Source organism: Fringilla coelebs, assembly GCF_963513975.1.
Source record: "Fringilla coelebs genome assembly, chromosome: 1".
NCBI lineage: Eukaryota > Metazoa > Chordata > Aves > Passeriformes > Fringillidae > Fringilla > Fringilla coelebs.
This window is the reverse complement of record NC_140028.1, coordinates 40,739,815-40,766,310: the sequence shown is the minus strand read 5'-3', so window position 1 is coordinate 40,766,310 and position 26,496 is coordinate 40,739,815. Positions and strand designations below refer to the sequence as shown.

General features: G+C 37.4%; 1 protein-coding gene across 2 annotated transcripts in view; it reads right to left on the bottom strand.

Annotated features, from left to right (window-relative positions):
• Positions 1–559: 559 nt before the first annotated feature.
• Positions 560–26,496, bottom strand: part of ATP6V1H (ATPase H+ transporting V1 subunit H) — a 48,265-nt gene continuing 22,328 nt past the window's right edge. The window contains exons 8-14 of one of the 2 annotated variants that reach the window (XM_084203108.1): positions 25,720–25,817; positions 24,084–24,276; positions 20,809–20,987; positions 19,915–20,040; positions 17,686–17,787; positions 12,807–12,920; positions 560–1,605 (exon numbers count right to left, since the gene is read on the bottom strand). In XM_084203108.1, coding sequence (XP_084059234.1) covers positions 1,545–1,605; positions 12,807–12,920; positions 17,686–17,787; positions 19,915–20,040; positions 20,809–20,987; positions 24,084–24,276; positions 25,720–25,817 — 873 coding nt within the window. In that variant the 3' untranslated portion in view covers positions 560–1,544. The remainder of the gene's footprint in view (positions 1,606–12,806; positions 12,921–17,685; positions 17,788–19,914; positions 20,041–20,808; positions 20,988–24,083; positions 24,277–25,719; positions 25,818–26,496) is intronic. The other variant, XM_084203109.1, reaches the window with a different exon arrangement.

Genomic DNA, 26,496 nt, shown 5'->3' with positions numbered 1-26,496 from the left:
GGAGGACTCAGAGATTCATTCCAAGAGCATTCAACTGACCCAAGGTAAGAATGGCAGTGTAGGTGCACCCTTGTTCTCCCAGCTGCTTCCCACACCACCTGTATCCCCCAGCACTGCGGGAATATGCAGTGCTGAGTTAAGATCTACTCACATAAACTGACTTTAGTTGGAGTGAGGGTTATTTCTTTCTAGTCTTGTGATACTGTCTACAATATCAAGGCCTTTGCCATCTATATGCAAAAGTAAGCAGCAGTCTTTAAGCTACACAATCCAATTTTAATTAAGCAAACCAAGAAATCATCAACCTGTAGTCCTCTAACTCTCTTCTCTCTCCACTGCAACAGTGGTCAAATTTTAATTACATGCGAGGAAAATCCAGGCTGGATAAGGAAAGTTTTCCCAATTAGTCTTTTCACTTGATGACAAAGTACTCTAAGCTTCCTCAGAGACTTGCACCTCAAATGACTACTGACAAGATTAAGAATTATGTTCACTTTTTTTTTTAATTCTAATAATGAATCACAAAAATATTAACTGCTTGGTATTGCAAGCACCTAGAGCCAGGCTTCTATCTATGCAACAAACTGTTCTCATATGCCAAGCCAAGATCAGCTTAAATTTATTGATTACATATTTTATACTGTCAGAAGCTACAAAACACGGAAATTATTGATAGCCAAATTATCTGGCTTAATATAAAAGAAATACAATGGATTTTGGAATTAAACCAGAACCGTAACATTTACAAGTATTTTCAATAACCAAAATCTCCATGAAATTACAACTTCAGCAGCTAGTAGTGCACATTTAAAAAAAAAAAAAACAAAACACCCCCCAACTTGATCTCTGATCTACAGCCTTAACCACTGGTGTTATACAGCTGGACTAATAATCTTGAGGGTATGTTTTCACTGTTGAAGGAGTGCTCATTTTCTTTTCATCTTCTCATTTCCAGATTTGTTGATGTAGTTTCTAACAAGAGAACTACCCCACCCCCCCAAAAAAGCCCCACCCATATCTTTGCTTTTATATACAATTCTAACACTATTTTGAGACTTGGTATATATTTTAGTATTGATAATCAGTATTTCTTAGGCTATTGCACTTTCTATGAAACACTAAGTCAAATCTTTATTAATTTGTCCGAGACATAAGGGGACAACGTACTTTTCTTGGAAAGTGACAACACTGATAAGCCACTAAAAGAAAAGAACAATTTTTCTAGGCTAATTATAATATCCATTATGGAACGGATATCCTTTAATAATAGTCTTTATTATGAGAATAAATACATAAAACAAATGCAATATATTAGCCACATTTCTTCATATACATTCAGAATAGAACAAGAAGCTAATAGGCATAATCAGCAGAACTAGTTCAACAAACAAATTTTTAGTAAGCCAACAACACTAGAGGAAAGTTGGAATGTTTATGCACCCGTAGCAGACAAAGAGCATGTGATTTCAGAATTTCTTTTGTATTCATTTAAAGAGAAACACACTGTAGTTGTAAGAACAAACTGCATGAACTGATGGAAGTGTTTAGCTCCGTGCAGTGGCCGTCTGAGGTTGTTCTGACTGCAACTGCTTCCCAAGGTATTCCCTGAAATACAACAAAAAATTAGATTGAGAAATGTTCTGGAGAGTGGGGAGTGAAACAGGGTGGGAATTACAAAGTGTATAAAGAAGAAAAAGCTCTAAGTTCAGAATTAATCCCTCAAATAATGTCAACTAGAGCATACCCAAGCATCCATAAAGTGCCCTATGAAAATAAAGTACAAATCAAACATAGCAAAGCTGTCTAGAAAAGGAAAGAGCCCAATAGGAGCATTTATAAGCCCTGACAACTGACACAGAACACCCATGAAGCAGATAAATTTTCTTGTTAAATACATATTTTAGAAGTTGTGGCAAAACATTTCAAAGTAACCCTTTCAACAACCCAGCTACAGGAGCACAAGTAACACAAAGGACATACTGGCAATATAATAGGCAAGCCAATAGACACTGACTCAGTAACTACATATTCAAGTTGAGAAAAATAAAAGATAATCAATCCAGGCCCACTGTATACCAACATCTTTAAAGTGTTTTCCTCCCCTGCACTTTGAAGTGCACTAAGCCACTTACTTTCTATCTCTCCTCTCAACACTGGAACATCTCCCAGATTATTGGCACTTGCCCTGAGCAACAGTGTCTAAATCCCATGGAAAAATACTGCACAGTTCTTCTGTATGTTACAGTCCTTCGCTCTCTCTTGTGAAAGCAGATCAACACTTAACAAAAAAGAACCATAAAAAAGCTGAAAGCAGTCTTTAATAATAGTACCTGGGTTGCTGCTTGTCACAGAAAATACAATAATTGTACCACTGTATCAAGTGAAAGAGAGGCTTCAGGACTCGTGAAATGTAGGCGTTCTTTTTCTACTGCTGATCATACACTTAGTACTGTGCTTTCTCACTACACAGATATTTCAACCTACACAGGTTAAGCACTAGATGCATCTCAGAGGGATGATGTTCAAAAAAAAGTCTCAAAAAACCCCACATAACTCAAGAGTATGTGCTTTTGCTTTATTAAAAAAATTCATTTAAAAGATCAGGTTTTTTGCACATTTCAAAAACTAGTTTTCAGCTTAGTGTCCTGTTGAACAGTTATCCCTTATGCATTGCAACTCCTATTGCACAATGAAGCTCAGCACCTCAAATGCATCACCCAACACCATTTTTCTCAGTTTTAACACTAAGCATCCAGAAAAGCAAAAGTTCCTACAAAACGTTAACTTCAAACACCTCTAGCAAAGAAAATAACATAATTTGTATGCTGAACCATATGTTATGGTTTAGCACCTTCATTTACAGCTCCACCAGGTGTTGCTGTAAAATCACAGTATTTTAATGCTTGGGCTTCACTTAATAGATACAAGTCCTGCTGGTAACAGACAGGTTATCACCCTCAAAGTAGAGGTTCCTGCTGGCAAAGAAGGAAATGAGCTGCTCTCTTGTGGTTTTGCAGAACTCAAAACTGTACCAGCAAAACAAAATTTGACAGTCATCCAAAAACACAGACAGCAACTATGGAAGAACTTCTACACTCAGCAAACCGCTTTCTGCTCCCTCCATGTTTCTGGTTGCCATTTTATTTTTTTTTTCATTTATTTCATGCCTATATGTATGCACTGATTCTAGTATTTCTTCTCTGACATCCAGCCTTGAAACCAACTGACACTTGCTGCATACATGGCTCTGCTCATCATATTACAAGCCCACAACATTATTTATTCTTAAAGCACAGATAAACCATACTGAATGTGAAATTCCCACACTATTACTTCGAAGTAGGAAAATGAATCAAGCTAATAATCCATAACACTACAACTACTGTAAAGCTTACACTGCTTCAGATGCATGGCCAAGGCTTTGTAAAAACCCCACTAGAGTGCAGTGCAGTCAGCAAAAATCTCCAAGGCAGCAGAGCAGTAGCACATTTTGTAGGTACTTAGTGCCTTCACAGACATATTCAACTTCTACAGTAAGTAGAACAGTATCTTCCCTATAAAACCTTTTTTAGCTGTAGTGTTTAAGTCCAGGGTCAAAGAGAAAAGCTCTTATCCCATTTCCCCATACAGAATGAGTACCTGCAGTTACATCTCTACACTGCCATGCTGCAAACCCAAGTGAAAATCCCACAGTGTTCCTACCCTATCACCTCTTTAGCCACCACCAAGGGCCATTGAAATGCAAAAACCTCGCATTACAAGCTGTTAGAAGGATCACTTAATTTTCTGTTTGGTTATCACTTCCATTTGAGGGTCACTGGTTAACCCAGGACAAGTTATTGCACAGTCTAGATTAGATGAACATGGAATCAAAGAATGTTTTGGGTTGGAAGGGACCTTAAAGATCATCTGATTCCAAACCCTCTGCCATGGGCAGGGACAGCTTCCACTACACCAGGCTGCTGAGAGCCCCCTCCAACCCAGCCTTGAATACTCCACAGGATGGGACATTCAGAGATTCTCTGGGAAACCTCTTCCAGTGTCTCACCACCCTCACAGGAAATAATTCTTTCTGATATCTAATCTAACTCAGCCTTGTTTTATTTCACAGCCATCATCCCTTGGCCTTGTAAGAAGGCCCTCACCAGCCTTCCTGTAGGCCTCCTTTAGGCACTGTACAGGTGCTCTAACATCTCCCCAGAGACTTCACTTGTCCAGGCTTAACACCACCAGCTCAGAGCTTTTCCTCACAGCACAGATGTTCCATGCCTCTAAATCATCTTCATAGGTCTCCTCTGGACCTGCTCCAAAATGTTCTCCCTCCGCTAAAACACATATTAAAAGAATAAGAAGATTCAAATATATTTTATAAATACTGGTGTTTCATCCTGTTAGGAGGTTAAGAAGCCCTGTAAGCTCCAAACTTCACTCATAAGTTGGACATAAATATCCATCCCCATGCTATTGCAAATTAAGGGTCTAAGACTTTATCCTGCACTAATACTTCAGAGAAAAACTGGGATTTTAAAATTACTATTTATCTCACAAAATTAAAGTCACCTGTAGGAATGCAAGCATTCAACACATTGCACTAGAAGAGCAGTATGATGAAAGGATGGATCTTGTCATAAGATAACAAATCAGTTAATAAAATAATCAAAATAGCATCTGAGATTTGTGATGCATGCTACAAAAAATTGCAAGCTATAAGCCCAAGAATTGGACCACTACAAGATATTTTACATAATTTTCCTCACATTGTAACAGAAAAGCCTTTATAAAAAGGTCAGGTTTAGCCATCTTCTTATTTCCTTCAACATAAAACCATCCTTATTAAAAGCAGATGAACCTAGTGCAAACAAGTTTGCATTTGCCCATAACAGCATTCAAACATGAAACAACTGATTCGGTATAAATTTAAAAGAACAAAAAACATTTCTTCTGCACTGCAGAAAAGCTTTAAAAGTGCAACTGTAGTACTCAAGACTACAGTACACTTTTGAGACTAGCTATAAAATCTTCCATTTCTCAATTAAAGCTCCCACCAACAAGACTTGAAACACCACACACTTTCACTTCCCTGGTCACCCAAAAGTCTGACAGTGAAGCATAAGTAATTTCCATTTGCAAATTAATCTTTTCATCCTAACTAGAACAACGAAGTGAGATTCCTGCCACACTAGAAATTCCCCCTTTTTGAGGCCTCTTTTTAGACACACATTTTCTGCTGCTCCCAAAGTGCTTTTTCCAAGAAGAAAAGGAAACTTGCAGGTGAATGCAAAAATTCATTTTATCTCAAATTCTTATTCTAATTTGTTTCTTCCTTTTGTTTAATTTAATCAGATTTTGTTTCATGTGAGAGCCACTGACACCTTGAAGCAGAGATATACTTAAATGTCATAATTGAATCAAATGCTTAAAGTTTATTTAGGGAAAGACACATAGGACTGATCCAACATGTAAACTTCAGTGAATATGGAATAAGGAGATTGCAAACTAGCACAACAGACACCACGTACAAATTTTATACTAATATATACCATATACTAAAGGATCATTGTCAAAACCAAACAATCTATGATAGAAGGGTATAAGACACACACAACAGATCCCTAGGGGCCATGTGTTAAAAGAAACAAGCTTTGAAGTTTAAGTAGTACTCCTTTCAGTGTTATATTCCAAATTCCAGTGCAGTCAGATTTACCTGTCCTTTAAAGGACATGAAAATTAATGAGCAAAGGAAGAAAAGTAGATGAAGCACAGAATAAAGGAAGGATGAAATTTTCATATTTTCTCTTTTCTTACATTTAACTCTTGCATCCTGGTTATTAAAGAAGTTATCAAAAAATAACTGATAGTCTTGAATATCTGCAATCTCTAGCTTGGTTTAGCAGACTGAGGTTCACAAGAGATAGAATGCCTTTCTTTGACAAAAACCAAAATAAAAATATTGATTTTCTTTTTCTCTATCTAAACATAAACCTAGAGTCCCATACATTTGAAAATGAAATTGAAAAGCTAGTTCTAAAGAAATCCTTCAAAAAGTCTGCCATTTGACTCAATACACTCAAAAGACATTGACAACATACACTGTCTACAAATCAAAAAGATATGACAAACAGTTAAACAAACAAGTTCACAGGACAGGCAGCAGATAGAATAGTTTGAACAAATTGATCAGTTTTGCCAGCCATAAGTTGCATTTCTGCTAGAGGTCTAGCAACCTGGAGAGAAGTTATTAGACTAGAAAGAGATGGACCAGTTTTACTAATTTATTGTGGCTTTACAAGTAGGTATTTGAATTACACAATTGATGTACTCCCAATTCTAAGCAAGCTAAACTAACCCATGAAAACATTGTCTTGTGTTGCACTCCATAGTGGTACACTTCCAGCCACCCCTGGAACCTCTGAGCAGTACACATGAAGTGGCAACACCACGACAACCATCAGTCCAGTCTCCATCTAATGCAATGTGAGACAGAGCTGGAACACCCACCCTTTAACCCATTCCAGCTGTGTAGGCCTGTTTCTCACAAGGCACCCAGGGTATTCTGGTGAGACAGCACTTTTTGTTCATTTAACTCCCAAGTAAATTGCAGTGAATTGCTTTCTACAAACAAGCTCTCTTGAACATGGTTACTGTAGTGTCACATTAACACCACCACTGGTGGTGGCAAGTGGTGCTCCACAGAGGCCACTACAGGTGCATTTGCCTCCCCACAGAAGCCAGGAAAAAAAATCAAATCAAACCTGAAGTGATGTTAATATTTGGTTCCTGATATGTAATATTAACCTTACTGCTGGATCCAAAGTTAGAATGCTGCACATTTTTATATATCTTTTCTATATATATAATAGAAATATATATTACATGCTCCTCAATATAATCTTCTTCACAGAAGTAAACAGGAAGAGAACAGTTATGAAAGTAGTAAAGTAACAAACAGAGACATCTTCCTAGAGAGCTGGGCTGGGAAGACTGCCAAAGCTGGAGTGCTACCACTGGAGAACTGCTGTTCTCTTTTGTCATTTGTTTACTGAACATGATTTTCTTCTTTGACTCAGTGGATTTATGCAATATGAAATATTCCAATTTAAAAATGGTATTAAAGAATATAAAATATGCGTCTATTATACCAATGCCTACCATGAGCGGTTTTCAAGGTAAGTCATCCCAAACCAACAACAAAAACAAAGAAACAAACCTACACAGCAGAATCAAAGCCACTCTGAACAAACAGCTTGGGCCTGCAACACATAAAACTGAAGATTTGTATAAATTATCTTTTTCAGTGGAACCATGGTGATTTTCACCATCTATCTCCTTGACCTGTAAATGTGGATGTTGATCTCAAGAGAGAAGACACCGCAAACATCTCTGCAATTCTCAATACTTATTTTAACAGATTCCACTTTATACAAACAAATAGAACAAAAGCCAACTGCTAAGATAAACCAAATCCAGGACATTGTTTCTGTCTCATTATTCACAGTAAAGAAATGCTCAACATTCTGATGTGCACATAAAAACTAAAAAGTCTGAATGGTTGTACAGAAGGATTATGAACATTACATGAGAGGTGCTTTGTGTTTCCAAATGGAGCCCTTTCTTCAGCTGAATGCAGTAATATTAGTAGACAATCTACAGATTATCATGATTACTGAAAACATTACTCATAGCATGGTTTGAAGCCCTCCTTACAACATGAAATGCATCATTAAGGTGAGTCTTCAAACTGAGACACTAGAAGAACCTCCTTTCGTCTCAGCAGTTTCCCTGGTTTTGTCGAATCTTAGAAAGAGTTATTCTAGACTTCCAGTTCACAACTTCAGATACAAGTTAGGAAGAAACATCAGATCAATGAGCTCTTTTAACAAAGCTATTACTTAAGCATTTGATTTTAAAAGAAAATAAACTGTGAAATCCAACTCAATATGTGTCTTTGTATTAGGGAGACAAAGCACCAGCCATTTTTCACTTATAAAATATGCTATGAACTAACACACAGAGCCATTCCGTGAATTTAAAAAACCCACTAGACTAAACTTGCAATGTGGTTTGAAAACAGTTTTACATTTAAACAGATCTAGTTACAAAGAATTTTTTTGCTTACAACACTTAAGAGCTTTTTATGTAAGGATTACCAACATCAATAGTGTTTCACTGAATTTTCCTATCAGGAAATCAAATTTTTAAAGAACACTAATCAGAAGTAAATTATTAAAACGTTACTTCTTTGGTGACATGTTTTTCAGCATAGTTCATGAAAACGAGCAATTTCTTTAAAAAAAGAAAATGCAAACTGAGCAGAATGTCTGATATCTTCCACGCTAACATGAGCTCTAGAAATATTAAAAAGTGTTTCTGCAAAGAGTAGAGATCTCATGACAGAAAACATGAGCACATTGTGAATCCCAGAGAGCATATGCCAAATTAAAAAAAACAGCCTCTACACCTACATGGAATGAAGTTTTACAGGAATACACATTTGTGTGCAAATAAAAAGATTGAATACTCCATTAGATATCAAGTGTGCCTGCAATTAATTGGATTTTTGCCTAACTTGTCTCATTCTAGCTAGGAACTGTTCTCTTAAACAAGATTAATTTTTATCAGAGACATTATCGTCTCAAATTTTTCATTTAGTTAACTTCTGTTAAGAACCTGGAAAAATAAATATAGTGGAAGTCATTATCCTGTAGGTATTGTTTCCCAGATTTAAGCCTACTACTCTATTAAGCATTCTACACCTCAGTGTTGGGATGGGGGAAAAAAATAAGGGGTGAGGGTGGGTGCAAACTTCATGGCTGCCAGTTAAAAACCACTACACCCTGCACTACTCACTCCCAAATGCAGCCATTGCACAGAAGCTATCTGTAGAGTAACAGTTTCTAAATATAGCATATGCAAATCCTAGGCAGTTTCAGATTTTTTACTGTCTCCCTGCAGAATTCCTCATTTTAAAAGATGGAGAGCAAGTAATTTTGTCTGGGCCATGCATTTAGAAAACCATGCATGAACCTGTTGCGTATTCAAATTGTCCAATTTGTTGCTTCATTCCATATGCCCTTTATGAATTCCACTTCCATACCATACTTGATCACACTCAAGTGACACATCCTAACTCCCACTGTTTAGCACCTGCCAACATACTCATACTCTTCATGTCAGTATCAAGGAGGAGGTCAGGAGCCCCAGGCCTGAGCAGGTGAATGTCTGAGAGGAGCCTGTGCTGGAGCAGGGTCCTGACCAGGATCTGCAGATTCATGGACAGAGAAGCCCATACCGGAGCAGCTTTCCTGGCAGGACTTGAGACCCTGTGGAGGGACACACACTGAAGCAGCCTGTTCTTGAAGGACTGCACCCCGCAGAAGAGTGACCCACGCTGCAGTAGTTTGGGGAGGGCTGTTACCCTGGGATGGACTCATGTTGGAGGAGTTCACGGAGAACTATCTCCCATGGCAGGGGCCCCATTATGGAGCCAGGAAAGCATTCCTCTCCCTAACCAGTGGGAGAAAACAATGTGTGACAAAGTTGCCATTACCCCCACTCCATCTACCTGCAGGCCCTAGGGGAGGAGGCGGAGCTTGGGAGGAGGGAGGGGTAGAGAGAAGGTGCTTTTAAGGTCCTATTTACTTCTCACTATCTTGCTCTGGTATTGTTAGTAATAAATTCAATTAATTATCTCTAATTCGAGCCTGTTTTGCCTGTGACGGGATTTGGTGAGTGATATCTCCCTGTCCTTATCTCAGCTCAGGAATCCTTTGTTGTATTTTCTCTCCCCTGTCCAGCCACAGAGGAGAGCAATAACAGCAGCTTTGGTGGGAGTGTGCACCCAGGATCAACCCACGACACAGGCTCTTACTACCAGCATGGGGTGCCATGACTAACACAATTCAAGTCAAATTGAAACTCAGGATTAATTCCCATGTACAGGCAGCAAGTGATGATAAGGATAATTTTGCTCCTCGCTTCATCAAGTGCATGATCATTTAACATGCAAATGTAACTGGAATATTTCACTTGAACTTATCTCATCTGAAAAGCTGACAGCAGTTACTGCTTTTGCCAATGTAGCTTCACCATTTAAGAGAATGCCTGACAGTCTGATTTCCCCCCATTAATCCCTGACTTAAAAACCCCTAAGGGAAACCAGTTGAGCAGCCTGTAATGAACTACTCAAATTACTTAGGAGTTAACTGTCTCTAAGTTAAGCTAACAGTCAAGTGATACAGCTGTGTTTTAGGCAGAATGCTACTTCAGCTGCCCCATGGCATTCCCTCAATTCAAGCACCACAACTTTTCCTTTGTTAGCTCCAGGCACAGCACTTGCACCACGCCTTATTGTGGCAGAGCAAAGCTTTATTTTCTAATCTTCCTCTCACTTAACCTTCAGGAAAAGCCTGACTACCTCTGTCACACGTGTCACAGACAGTAATGCCAAATTGTTCTGTGCCAGTTAAACTCAAGGAAAAAAACACAATTGCTTTGAGTGAAATAACTGTAATTCCAGAATAAGTGGAAGCAAGAGGAAAAATGTTTATTGTTTCCCCAGGTCTGGAGAGCAAGGGAAACAAAACCTTGAAGTTGCTGAATAACGTATCTTATGACAATGCAAAGCTTAGTAAGTAGGCACTTAAATCACAGTGTGTGGCAGTCAGGGGACTCAGCTTGTGTGGTGAGACGAGACAGCAATGAAACAGAAGAGCTCCCAACACTCATCAAAAGCCAGATCTACACAAAGACAGATCTAACATCCCACATACAAACAGTGTGTCATTTCCTTCACTTAAGCTGTAAGTCCATGCCAGGGGGAACACTACTTTGTCAAATAAGAGCCAAGGACAGTATGTCCCAGAGGCTTGTTCCACTATGAATTAAATGAGAAAATATTCCCTACAGAGATGACAATGTGAATCTGGAAGTGGCACTAAGTTACACAGACTCTTTTTACTGACACCTCTGAAGATCTGAAACTAGGTATTTTTGCCATCTCCCCCTCAGTCTCAAGTCTAAAGGTTCACAAACTGTGAAAAGGAGGCACAGAAATGTTCATACCATTAAAAAACTAAAAAAAATCTAGAAGACCAGATGTGATGATTTTACAAGTAGTCTCTCACTGAAAGTGAGAAAAAGCCAGTCTTGGCATTCAGGAAAACTTTTCCTACCAGTGAGGTTTGTGCTGGAGAAAGACCAAAGGTCTTCCTACCAGATTTTCAAGACATCAGAACACACATGAAATAAGGCCCATCCCTACTGCAGAAGGCAGCATCAGTAACTAAACTTTCCATGCTATAATTTCTATTTAAAAGCAGCTGGTTTGTAATACTCAGAATGCTTCAAATGTATCAGAATCGCATAGTGAGAAAAAAAATGTGTTAAACTAAGAAACAGGGTAGAGTATAATATACAATAATAACCAAAAATTAGATTGAACATGACCATATGTTTAGACTCCATCTCCACACTCAAAAATTTCCTCTGATTTATCAAAGTACTCATTACAGGTGGAGAGTACTAGCTGGAATTTTCATAGTAGGGTATTTAAACACGTTTCTCTTTTACAGAAGGCTCGCACAGCACCTAAGAGAGGGAGTAGGATAAAATGAATATAACATGCATAAGAATTAAAACCTTAAAACCTATATTCTTCAGAAGGAAAGGGAAAAAATTTGCTTTGTTTCACCTATGATACACTGCAGAGAGAGACAATGGGAGCTTTTTGTCAACTTAGCCAGCCTGTCACATCAAGGAGGTGACTTAACCTGTCAGAAGGTGCTTAGTAGTCCATGTTCCCCTACCACTTTCACACTGCTAGCATCATCTCTGCTCAGCCTTACAAGAAGTTCACATTCTGTCATAGTGTGAGAAAATTGACAGATGTTATAGATATGTCCAAGCACTAAGCTTTTCAGAAATAAAAGGTTGTTTAAATCCAAAATTAAATTAGTTTTTTGTATCTCAACACTTATGTTCCAATGTACTCAGATGTATTCCTGTATTTCATCTAGCTTTAAGGCAATGCCAGACTGACAATATGAGCTCTGGTGCACTCATAATTAATAACCAGATTAAAAACTCCTAATTAGTATTTTTAACTCTCCATGCTTTATGCTTGGCATATCTAATTAGTTCGGCAATTTCTATAAAGCTGCTTCATGCAGGCTGTTTTTCAGAGCTTCAGCCCTTCAATGCTTCCCTATAAAGGTCCTGTGTGCTGTTGGAAAGGCAGCCTCACACATCAGCAAGCTCTGTGGCAGAACTTGCCAAGACTTCAGGGTTATTAGAGAACTACTCAATCAGCCCATAAATTTCTGCTACTCCACACACAGCTCAAATAAATTCATAGAATCATTACAGAATCCTTGGAAAGGAACCACAAGAACCATCAAGTCCAGCTCCTGGCCCTGCACACAGCCAGCCCAAGAGTGTCTAAGAACATTGTCCAAACACTCTGAACTCTGGTGCTGTGACCACTTTCCTTGGGAGCCTGTTCCAGTGCCCAATCACCCTCTGGATGAAGAATCTTTTCCTAATACCCAACCTAAGCTAAAATACATTGTTCAAGTGAATTATTTGTGTGACATTCACCCATGTAAGGAAGTTACTCAAATCAACTACCTCCAAAATATACAGAAAAACTAAATTCTTACCATAAGCATCATATTAATCTGCTGTTTAAAAACTGCTGCCTTAACACATAAAGATCATATTTCTCCCCTAAAAGAAATCTACTGTCTTGAATCCTCTCTCCACAAAAAGATTTCTCATGGTTATTAGTATGTTAAATAAACTTCACATACCAGTTGTGAACCATCAGCTTCTGCACAGCCAGCAGTGCATTATAACGAACTTGCTGGTCTTCGTGATGCATGTGGTTCATGACCAGCTGCTTACCACCAAGCTGTTCAATCACTCTGAAAAACAGGAGAGGAGCAAGTTTTTTGACATTACTTTGAATTCTGGGTAGCTATCCTATCCAACCACTTCTCATCCAAGGCATTAAGAAGTTAAGTTTAAATTAGATGATATTTATTTCATTAAAATTATTTATTTGCCACCTGATGTGTTCTGTAATAACAACAGAGAGTGTTTATACTGGACTCCTGTTTGCTACTTTGAAATAAATAATCAAGAAAAGAACCCTTTTCACAAAAGGTTATTTACTTTACACAACTCTGGAAAAGGGTTTGCAGGGTACAGCATTATCAATTATCAGGTAGGAGAGGTAGTGCCATCCCCCCCATAAATGGATGACAACCAGGTCACTCATGTTTTGCAAGAATAAAATCTCAATCTCTTCTGCACCGTCTCATACAGAAGAATGCCTGTAATCACACCAAGACCTATTAAATCACCCACCTCATACATATAGTGTTTTTTGAGATTCAAACTGTACTAGAGCCACAGCTACTCCTGCACAAGATGCAGAGCTGGCTGTTTAGGTACCATTCCCAGAAAAAGAATATGCTTCAGCTGCATCTTTCACTACAAACTTCACCACCACAGTCAGCCTTAGCTTTTTAACAGTTATACCAAAACCCCTATGAAATACTGATGAAACCTTGTATTGCTTGCCATGAATATATTATTTCTTAATAAAACTGGTAGAAGGCAAGACACTTAAAACCTGAAAAAGTATCACCATCCAGATGACTTCACATGCAGCTTTTCAGTCTGTCATAACAGTAAGTTTGGAGAGAATTTGCAAGGAATATATAAGCTGATTTACTCACTGACTTTCATATGGTTTTTTACATCGGTTCTCTCACTTAGTAGTTAAACATGCTATCCTGTGCAGACACTATCATTTGCTTTAGAGGGTTAACCTAATATCATCCTGCCATTTAAAGCTTGCATTAGCTATCTGCATGTAGTACTGCTCTTTTCATGGCCAGATTAATGCATTTCTGCTGCACAACACAATGCATTTTCGCAAACTACAGAACAGGTATGAAGACATAGCATGGAGATGAAAAAGAGAATTTTCAATTTCATTTTATAACTCAGTCAAAACTATCCTTAAGACCACAGGGAATATTATTTCCCAATAATATTCAAACATTTGTTCCATAAAGCAGGAATGGATTCAGAAAAGTGGAATTGTTTCAAGCTGGAAAATCCTTGCCAAGAATTCAAGAAATTATTAGTAATGTAACAGATTCAAAAAAACCTTTATGCCTGCCTTATGCAGTCTCACCTTTTTAATGAGTTAAATATAAAACCACTGCATACAAAGGCAAGAGTATGAAACAAAAATAATAATTTTTTCTTTATTAAAGGACTGACTTAAGCCACTGGATTTTCAGAAAGTCAAAAGGATGTGAAAAAGGCATTAAACTCAAAAGCTTCCTTATGATAGAAGAATGCAAGAACCAAAATGAAAGGTTAAAAGCCTATAATCACAAATGGTAATAGGCTCTTTCAGATGACAATACATCACTGAAATTCTGGCTGAGAACATGAGGAGTTGAAGAACAGACTTATCATTCTTGCATAATGCTGCCTACAGGTACAGATCATTCCCAGCCATGGGTTTAACCCAAAGGTCTAAACAGTGAAGAAGGTTCACAGAGAATCATGTTCCTTCAAGTTGCAAACGTGTCCAAAACACTATATTTAGTTTCCCCTCTCCTCAACTGCTGCTTATTTTACAGAAGTAATAGAGCCCAGTGGAACAGTTATATGTGCACATCTTCTGCAGTGACTGCTCCCCATAACATCACTGCACTAAGTCAAAATAGTGTCATTTCAAAAAAGTCTCTGGATGCTGAAGATTCAGGTTTTAACATGACCCATTTAGAGGGAGAAAGAAGGCATAGCAGATATAGGCAAATGAATACAATTTAGACTGTTATAGCAGAAAACAAATATAAAATCCACACTACTTATCTTAAAGCCAGGGTGAAAAAGGGAATGCAAGTTTTTTTTATGAATCCTCAGCTAAGGAAGAGAATGGCTTTAGGTGTCCATCTCTTATACATGTAAAATACAAAGCCCATGTTCATAGCATTCAAGAAATTCGAAGTGTTGATTGTACATAACAATAACCTGTGGGCCACATGGAAGCTGTGCTGGCAGTCTGCATTTATTTTTAGCGACAGGAGGCAACAGTGCTAAACTTTATTTCTGCTGTTACACTCTCAGAAAATGCATCTTTGTGAGCCTCATGAGAAGCCCACAGTGATACTGTCTCAACAATTTCGTCCACAAAGAGTAATTTTAAAAGTAACTTCAAATTAATTAAGCATTGGAAGACAGCCATGAAAAAACACAGTATCTTGTTAACAAACATTTCTTTTGTCAGACAAAGGGAAAGATTAGCCAGAACTGTAGCTCTAGGTCTCCACTGTGCCCAACAGGTGAAGTCAAGTAGTTTTAGTATCCAATTCATCTCTGCAGTCTTCAAAGGCTAAAGGATGATCCAGTTAGGAGTTCACAATAAACACTTAACAGAAACAGAAGTATTTGGGACATCTGAACTCTTCTCTTCTAAACCAAGGAACTGTATCCCTTCTTGAAGTGAGTCATGCAATGAGAGTATGAAATACCAATCACACATGGGAGCAGTACACAGCTACGTACCAAAAAAAACGTAAGAAATGCATTATTATGCTGGAATGGACACATAATCCATAGGTATTTTAAGCTTTTAGTTAGTTCCAAAATTGCTGAAGTCATATTTGGTAAGAATACACTGGATTACAAATTAAATTCTTTAGAAGAAAGAGATTGAGGCACTTCAGTTTGTTCAAAGGAACAGAAAGCTAAATAAGCCAAGTCTGTACACAGAAAGCAGTTAAAGTATTAGAATTTGAGATAAGAACGTGGGTTAGAACAGTTTCTAGGACACTTTTTATTTGCTGATGACCACTTCTTTTGAAGGCTGGCACACTGCTGAATAGGCTTAACAGCCTGGGAGCTAAGTGGAGCTGCAGTCCTAACAGCTATACATTTTCCCAACTACAGACAGAAGGATACAGGTCCTCTTTATCCTGTTTCATAGCTTTGGTCCAACAACCACATGACCATACTAGCCCACACATTCAGGTAAATGCATGCTAACTGCTAAAGATTATACCAAACATGTAATAAAATAATTTCATACAAAGAGCAGATCAAAGCAGGAACAACCAGCATTAGCCAGTCCTCCAGCTTTGCCACTTGCAGCACTATTCGTTTCCACCTTACTGAAGGATGAAGCCTCTCCTTCAAATACCATTTCAGTTCTTACAAGATTGCAAGGGCTGGAGTCAACACAGCTTCCTAGCATACATATGGCCTGAAGTTTCAGTCTGTTGTCCATGATTCTACTACTGTCAAGACAGCAGTCTGCACAAGAAGAGGTCATGAAATTCCCAACAAGGCTAGAAGGCTGTTGTCATCTTATCTATTGAGCTGGTTTTACCTGAGGTATTTTCCTCTTTGTACTAAAACCAATGTTGATTTCATTATTGCTGAGCAGCATTTGCACTGCACCAAGGCTGTCCCTGCTCCCCACCCCACCAGCAAGGGGGCTGGGGCTGCACAAGAACTTGGGACGTTACACAGCCACAGCAGCTGATCCCAGCTGACCAAAGGGATATTCCATACCATATGGCAACATGCTCGGCACATAAAACTGGGAGGAGGAAGAGGGGAACCATTCAAAGTGATGGTGTTTGTCTTCCCAAGTACCCATTACTCATGATGAAGACCTGCTTTCCCTGAGATGGCTGAACACCTGCCTGCTTGTGGGAAGCAGTGAATTAATTCCCTATTTTGCTTTACCTATTAAATTGTCTTTCTCTCAATACACTATTTTTTTTTCACTTTTACTTTTGTTTCTCTTCCCACATTCTGCTGTAGAGAGAACAAGTGGCTATATGGACCCTGGGTTGCCAGCTGGGGTTAAACCATGACATACATTGAATCCTGTGCAGAAACCAGGAACAGACTGCTTCGTTGCTACAAAAATTAAGTCACATGTGCCTCTGTGTAAGTCATGAGCCAGCTTCCTGCAAAAACCAAAGGCTTCTTTCCTGCTTCAATGGTCTCTACCTTAGAGGTGCAATTACTCAGTAAACATCTTTGCTCACAGGTTTTTAAAGCAGGAAAATATAGCAATGTCCATGTGTATTTCAACAGGAATTTGAGTTTATAATGAACATGAAAGCTTTCACAAAAATGGCTAAAACATGCTTAAAGGAAGAGTGAAAACTGAATCTGTGCATAACTGAAGTTACACCAGCAATTGTTTGTGGAAAAAAAATTGTCTGTAGTCTTAAGTCACAAAACAGTCTTTATCATTGCTGGAATAGTCCATGTCTACCCCAAGTCCAGTCATTACAGTCCAATTAGTCATAGAGAGGAAAAATTATATGTTTGATTAAACTCTTGATAGTTCCTCCAATTTATTCTGGTGCCTGGGTTCTGCTTTAGTCTAAACATTGTATTCAATACTTACTTTAATCATTGGTTCCCTTCACAGTTAAGAGACATTGAAACCTATTAAGTAAAGATCTACTTTGCAGTTTCTCATCTGATCTAGTTTTTGTTTCCTTATCTTCCCAATAAATAAAACTTAAGCATAACCTGCAGTCTCTTTGTAGCATATTTTAATATAAATAAGCAGAAAATGCCACAGGCACAGCACACACTCCAGCTACCTTCTAGGATAACAACATACTGGCATTTTCCTACCGTTTCCCACGGGGATAGTGGCGTACATATTCTCCCACATCATGAGCAGCTACAGCCAGCACCTGTGGATCATCAGAAACCTCCAGAAGTTTTGTCAGGATCCTAGGAAAGAATTTGAAACAATGAAGCCCCAGGCTTTGGGTTGGTTTTTTTTGTTTGTTTTGCTTTTCTTATTTCTTGATGGTTTTTTAATCAGTGATAACTTAAAATAACAAAGCCCATAAGCATAAAAATGTTTTACAAGTCACCCAAACAGTAAAGCTAGAACTTTTTCCAAACAAAGCAGTTGTTAGCAAAACTGGGAACCTGATCTAATTACAGAATTATTTAAAGTATTCACTAGAGTCAGTTTAGTGAGCTACATACACAAATACCTATAACCAAGGATCACAAAATGTCTCCCTTTTTTATACTCTGGCTTCAAAACCAACAGTCTGAGTTCTAGACAAGCTCCATTAAAAAGCAGTTCTTTCCTAACTCAAAGACTGAGATGAAAGCTATGCTCCTCGCAAATTACTCCAGTGCCACATTATTTTCATAGCATGCATAGAAACACAGAGCTGTAAGAAGCATAAAACAGCTTCTAGACTCTTAACACTGTCTGAATTTTTTAATTAAGTAGTTAAACCACCTTTAGTGGAAAACCGCTACAACACTGTTCTCTAGCCAGTAATGAGAAGGGGAGAAAATAACACAGATTATGAAGGTTAGGCACAGCTGAAAAGGTTAAACATAGAGATCACTGGAAAATTAGAGTATTCTATGCTTCGTGAGATGACAAATGTGTTCTAATCAGACAAAGTTAGAAACAAGCTGAAATTGGTAGGTTAAATATTCAACTGGAATTAAAAAAAGGAACATTCAGGTAAAATTAAATTACCACAGCCACTGCCTCCCTAGAGGCCAGAAAGTGACAGGAAAACCACTTCTCAATGAAGAGAACTCCTCCTTTTGACAAGAAGAGGAAGCAGAAACTTGAACCATAACACTAAGCCGTAGACACCAAAGACCCATATAATGATGTTGGACAAAATACATCAAAGCAGGCAATAATGGCAGAAGGTATGAAAACAATTATTTTTAACAGTAGTGTGAGAGTATTAGATTTAAAAAACTAATAGGCAGGCAGATAAGGAAAAATAAAATTATATGGCTCAAAGAAAATAAGGACTGCCTGTCAAATGCCTTACAATGCAAAAAATGAAGTTCTGAGGTGCAAGAATCTCCCTATTATGTTGTGGTGGAAGGTGGGTGGGTTTTTTGAAGATTGGTTTGTTTGGTTTGGTGTTGGGTTTTTGAGGGATTTTTTTGACACTTAGGGGTGTGTCAAGAACTACTGAAGATCACTGTCTGTAGCAGCAGAAATGCAAGAAATTAAGTCTCAGAATCAGGAGAAATAAATACAGCAAAACATTGTAATCGCTACAGGAAATACTAAGCCTCAACATCAGTTTCATGCCACAGTTGTCAGCATCTAAGATTTTTAAGTCTATAATCCTACATATTCAACAATATGCACTCAGGGAAGAATTTATCAGAATTTTTTTAAGGTGTCAGGCCAGCCAAAATGCACATAAAGCTCAGGATCACCTTGCTCTTGCCATGTCTTCTAACATCTCACATGCTCCATTTGACCTCCTGATTTCTGTTAGATCTGGCACTTATTAGCAAGCCCTGAACTGAAAGAACACCATGTGTTATCAGTTAATGACAAGAGCCAGGCATCATTTCAGGACGTAGTTTCATATGCCAGACAGCCAGTCCTTGACTGCAAATAAATATGAGTTCAGGTTCACTTCATCTAACAATCTATATACTCCAAACACAGTCCCAACACAAAATACACACATTGCAAAATTTTTCATGGAACAGTACCATAACTTTCAACTCCCAAACATCCAAGACAGGAGTTCATTACTCAGATCAACATCACCACACAACACAAATCTAAGATTAAGATACAGTAAAAACATGTTTTTAATCAAATCAAACCTGCATGCAAGTTAAACTAATAATATTCCCTATATCATAAATACATTTTCACCAGTAAAAGCAAATAAACAATTCTGGTTTTGAACACAGCAAACTACTCATTTTAAAATAAGCAGGATGTTTTGACTTGCTTTCACTCTTGACTTTGTGTTAAAATGTAAAACTCTTATTAGATTCTGGTTCATTTAAACACAGAAAATATTCAAGGATCACATTATTCATGACTTGAAAACTTACTTGAGTAGCTCATAATTCTTCTCATTTAGTCTTACAGCATTCTCCCGCCAAAACTTCTCAGATTTGTGCACAGGACTCCACTCCAGCCTTCCTGACTTGAGCTCAGAGCTGTATTCATCAAAGGAGCTGCAACACAAGACCTAGATATTGGCCAAGCTTCTACAAACACTTTGAACCATATGCCGAAGCCTGTCCCTAACTAAGCTGGAGCTCAAATTGCTATGACACATTTGGAAGTCAGTACTCTGCAGAGTATGAGAATTGTTCCCTGTCTCACCATTTGGTAAGTAAGAAAATGCATGAGAGGCAAGAAGAAAAAATTGTTTTCAAACACAACCTTCTATCCACCCCAAAACACTATTCCCAGGAAACAAATTTTAGAAAGAAAAAACCGAAGCCACGCAAATGCAACATTTTGGAATTTAATTCTCTGTTTTGCTGGGGTTTTATGTTTTAACTTCCCCAGTCAAGGACCTTTCATCCACTTAAACCTTTGACATTACCTACGATATGCACTTCAGTTTAGGCACAAGACCAAGAACTAGGTAAACACTAGCAAAAACTTCAGTTAATCTGGACAGTAGAAATTATTCTAATCAGGTAGACTTCAGTTATGACTGGAAATCCTTTAAGATCACTTTCAAGTCCTTTAACAATTTCTCAATTACAAAGATAACATATATAAGTGAAAACCTTGTTTTCTGTTTATTTTCTATTCAGTCTCTAAATACTGACATACAATAGGAAACTAACAACCAGCACATCTCCTATGCTCTATCTCACTAAATGGCATTTACATATCATAATTCTGTAGATATTTTAGCCTTACAAAACAAAAGGCTCTACCAACATTCACCTAACTGCATTTTTTAAAGTGCACACTGCATAGCATACCTAAGGTCCTGCACGCTCTCACCAAGCTTGTCCAGTAGAAATTTGATATCTTCACTGATGTCTTCATCATCATATTTCTGCTGATCCAAATTCTCTAGCTGCTTTAAAACCTTACATTGAATCATGGCAAGAGCATATTCTTGTCGAGTTTCTCTCTCAGTAGATTTCTCTAACAAATTCTAGGGAAGTAAAGATGTATTTATTTTGTTTAAGAACAGACTACTTTGAAACAAAGCAGTATTTTAAAGAAACACTCTTACTGGAACTTTTTAAATTATTAAGTCGCAAAATTGACCACTTCCTGAAATAATCTCTTCTTTAATAACAGAAAGTACTAATTCACCTGTTTTGAATATTTTCCACATGAAACTGAGGTGACTACAAACACTATCCAAAGAAAAAAGGCAGGTTTATATCTCAAATACCAAAACCTCCACCATAAACAGCCACTTTTATATTGGATTATCATTTTAGTTTTCTGTGCAGCAATAACATAAGGCAGAGAGCCTTTAAAAAAAGTAACCTGAAGTCTTATTTCCAATTCAAAGTTACCATCTGGATTAGATCAGCTCTTTTCAAGTTTGGGAATATTCCAACTAGACATTTTTACTTAAACAGAAGCTTGTTGGTAAGATTGGAAGTATTGGCACAGAATGCAGTAGTCAAGTTCCAATATCATCTAATTCATTACATTTCTACTCAATTTTATCAGCTTTCAATTATATTTTTCAATCAGAGCTGGCCACCTGCACTTTTTGATAAAGCTGAAAACATGAATTTCATACAAAAGACAAAGTCCTAAATAAACAGAACAGGTGCTCATATAAATAGGACTTAACATCTGTCAAAAATAAGCAGTGAAACTATACAAGAGGAATTTGCACCACTCTCATCACCAAACTATTACACTTGAGGTTCTTTTATATCAAGCATCCTATAAGTTACTGAAGCAGAACACTCCAAATCAATTTTAAAACTTGAAAACTAAATATAAGTCATATTACTGCTTTTAATGGCCATATACAATTAGCTTTAATGTGCAGAAAAAAGGCACCCCAGTTTCTACTTCAGTAAGAGAGCTAAAAGGTAATTCACAGAAAGTAATGCTAATTTACTTAAGAGTTAAAACTGCTAATGATATCAAATGAAAAAATAATGAACCTTAAATTAGACAATTCAAGGGGTTCCAGGAGCAGGTGGATAAAGGTTCCAGAGAACTCCTAGTTAAGCTAATTGCAAGCAGATGTGGAAGCTATTCCCAATATTATTACCTACCTCATACCATAGTGGGATGCTCAAGCTTTTCATAGTGAATTTGAAAGGGTATGTTAACAAAGTAAAAACACAAACATATGACTATATGGAATGGATCAGTAAGCTACTCAGTAATAAAAACCAAAATCTTAAGGTATAAGAACAGTTCTAGGCAGGAAACAGATGTAGAAGGGGATAAAAGTATGAAAAATGAGGGGATAAAATAATAGGTGGAGAGAACAGTAGATTCAAAGAGAGAGAAGTGCCCAATACTTGTTGCTTTATAGAAAAAATTATTACATTTGCAGTTATATACTTCAGGCAATAAACTTGACATAAAAGTGAAATATGTCAAATTAGGAGAAGTAGTAGGTAGAGAGGGCATCCAAGTTGCCAAGATTCATGGAGCACTTTCCATAATGCATAGACAGACTGCTAGAATCCATAATGCTAGAATCATCAAGCCTAGTCTTTTATTCAATTCCCTCTCCCCCCAGGAACTGTGGCATCTCATACAGGAAAAGGACTACTTTTCCTTTGCTACCTATATTAATTTTGCTTCAGAACTCACAGCTCTGATGTCTAATTTCTAATCTATTATGTTTCTGGCTGCCAGTTAACAACTCATCTTCACGCCAACACGAGTCCTTAATGTTGGAGAAAGGAAACAGCTAAGTTACACTCCCCCGAGCTTGTATCAGAAACAACTTATTCTTTTTTAGCCTTAATTAAAAAAAAAAAATTAGCTTCATTTTTATCTCCTCTTGCAAAACACAGTAGATCTAAGAACTAGCAATTATTTCCCCTATTTTTTATGAGAACAGAACAGGAAGAAACTGGATATTGACTGCTGAACTTCTCAGCTTCTTTTTCTCTTTTAAATATATTTTCCAATTTGTCTTTCTATATGTCCCTCCTTAATCCTAACATAAAGATCTTTAAGAACACTACAATATCAAGAGAATAAGAATAGTAAAAATATAGTAAGAACAGCTCCTACTGAAGATTTCATACCACTGTACTCCTTCAACAAGACAAACAGCAGGTTCTTATGATCTGGCTTATCCAGAAATATTTCAGTGGCAGATGTTTCCAGACAGAGAGGCAGAGTAAGCACTTTGATAGAGCTTATCATTGCTAATCAGCAAATCAGTAAGCCACAATTTCCCTCTCCCCAGTGTAATGTGCTTGCAACACTTACTATTAGAACATCCAGGAAAACAAACAGCTTCCAAAACATGCATTTCCTACTCAGGAATACCAAGTGCTGCTTGAAAACAGCATTACAAGTTGCTACAGCTTTCCTGTATTACTCACAAGACACTTGGCAAGCATGCACATAAGACTAGCAGCATCCATGAACCTAAAATGGTACTCTCACAGTAAAAATATCAAGCCTAGGTACTCAATTCAATTCTCTCATAGAGGACCAGGAATTTTCAGGTAACACAGACACAGTTAGCCAACTAATCACTCTTACATGGGTATTCTCATCTGCTTTTACAGAGCCACCAAGAAAAGATTTTTCGACTAGTAGTAAATAAAAGTAAGTTCTCAGTTGGACAAACATATGCATTCAAAATAATACTTTATTAATTAAAGCTTCATAAGATAAAATTTATCAGCTATTAGTAACTCCAGGGTTTTACAGTAGTACTGGTAAGAAAAAACCTTGAATTAAAAAAAGAGAAATCACTAGTGCCTGTGTTTACATTTCTTTTTTAGTCAAGCTTATTTTAAGAAGGCATTGAATAGCAAATATTTATTACGAGAGGTAGCCTGCATATTACCTCTAGCAAAAACTCAAGTTTACAAAAAGAAAAAAAAAAGACAAAAAAGCCAACAAAAAACCCCAAAAATTTTAACAAAAAACCACACACAAAAAAACCCAAAAAACCGAGAGTTAAGTTTTCAATCAGCTTATTGATATGGTCTAGCAGAAATAACTGTTCATCAGTGACATTTGAAACCTAGGAATTTGTGAGAGAAGCACAGCACGACTGCAGTCAACAGGTACTCACCCGAAATGCTGCGAGGATGATCCTGGTTACTTTCTCTTTGACAGATTCCTGAAGAATATCCGACAGCACAGGGACAATATTGTACCGACGAAGATATTCACACATTTGAGGGCTAAATGCCAGCAGCCACACACAGAAAATCATCTGATACTGCAGCTGAAAACCGCATTTGTTGCTCAAGACGCCCATGATGCTAAAAAATTGACGCAGTACACATTTAATTTTTAAATAATGACTACATAGGTTGCATTGCTCCAATCTGAAACACTAAAAGAAATGGTAAGAAACTTATTGGAAAGAGCTGCTGAGGTTGAGCATACAACACACACTTCACAGTAACCTGCATCACTATTTATCATTGTATAAGCAGCTTGTTCAGAAAGCCATCTTTTAAAGAGATGGTTTTTTTTCCTCATTAGCCTTAAAGCCATAAAGCAGCTTTTTACACTTGAACTGATGTGGTACTGTATCCATCTTCTGGTTCACCAAGAGTTTTTCTACTGGTATGTTTAAAGTGTTATTTGTCATTCTGGAATAAACAGAAAAATCACAGCTATCCTTCAGACTTAAGAAGAAATAAATGGAACAAAATCTACACAAATTGAACCTCGTTCCTTAATTGTACTTGTCCACAGGAGTGTCTGAAATGAGCTGAAGTATTCATTTTTTAACAGCAAGTTCTCAGAAAATGGCTCATAGACACAAATATACAAAATACTGCTAGAAAAACAATAGCACCACAAGATCTTCAAGAAGACATCATGCAGAAGGTTTGCTCAGCTGCAGTTCTGAAAATTTAATAAGCAATTTACAGGTCAATTTTGAAATAGATAACTCAATTTAAAATTTTAAAAAGAATCTAGATTCAAAATCATTCTTATCAAGCTTAAGACCAGTTCAAACATGGTGAAACACAGGCTTATTGTAATGCTTTAATACTTGATTAAAAAGCTTCCTTGGTATCAGCAGTGTCACCTTGACACACAGGAATATCACCCGAAATTTTACTTCACTAGGAACCTTGACTTCTCTCCATTTCAGTATAAAGGGATATTTTTCATTAAAGTGCAAATTATGTACCAATCATCCCCAGTAGAGGCATAGATGGCAGAAAAATTATTTATAGGCAAGCATTTTTTAAATAAGATTAGTGCTGAAATCCTAGCCTAATGCAAAGCTAATTATTAGGAGAATTGGATAAAAGAGAGACCTACTTGAAGCCATATGTGGAAAAAAAATTAGTCTTAGCTCTAGAAAATGTTTCTCCTTTCACTAATATTTTCAGACAGAACAATTCCAAACTCAAAGACTAGGACGATTAGCAGAAACTCATTTTGTTAGTCCTTGTTCTATTAAAAAATTAAACGGAACCTCTTCAGCTGAAGACAAATGGTTATATTCCTGTTCAGATACAACTTAAACAGTTCTTCTTGAACAAGGAAGTTGCATCAATGCCTCAACAGTGCAAGCTTCATTTGTCCATTTGACTCTGTTCATGTTTGAAAACAAATCTCTTTTCTAGGCAAACAGAACAGCTGCCTATTACAAGAGAGCTGTATTCCAATAAAAGGTCACTGGGGAATGTAATACTAAGTGCATGTATATCCATATAAATTGAAATAAAATAGGTGCTCACCAATTTACTCCATCTGCTTCTACCCATGCAAAGCGGTATTCATTGACCCTGAGCATCAGCTGCAGGCATCCAGCAACACATTGTACATACTGGGAACTCTGGGTGAAAAGAAGAACACTTCTTACCAGAAGAGTCAGGTAGTAAGAGCTGAAGTACAGTTTCCCTAGTTAGGCTTTACTGGCATAAAAGAAGAGAGTTCTGAATATTAAAGAAGTGTTATGCAAGCAATACTATTTACATTATCAGAACATTTGAACATGCCTTCCTTCAGTATCTATGAATGAAAGCTGTCTTTTGTTTGAATAAAATTGCCAGAGCATGTTTTTCCCTCTGCTTACTCAATTGTTAGCATTACCTTCACTAATACTAACCATATATTAATCAGATATGCTGCTGATAAAATGTTGTTTGCTTTTTTCCTCCCTATAAGCCTTTTCCTTGAAAGTCTCATGGTAGCTCACTCACATAATACAAGATCAAACCTTTCCAACATTCAATGAAGTACAGAAGTTAGGCAATCCCATATGAAAAGAAAGGAGGCAATAAACAGAATTGAAAATAAAGAGTAACTCATTCTGTGTCTCTCTGGAGAGATTCAAGTCCTTTATGCAAAACCTAAGTCTGTGTATCTGGGCTCAAATCATCTAGAACATCAATTTCCCTGTGAAAGTATTCATTTGCACACCCCATGCAAATAAAACAGCTATAAACACACAGACAGCTCTCCCACTCCAAATAATGCATTAATTTATCTGGATCACCAACCCAGTGAACTTG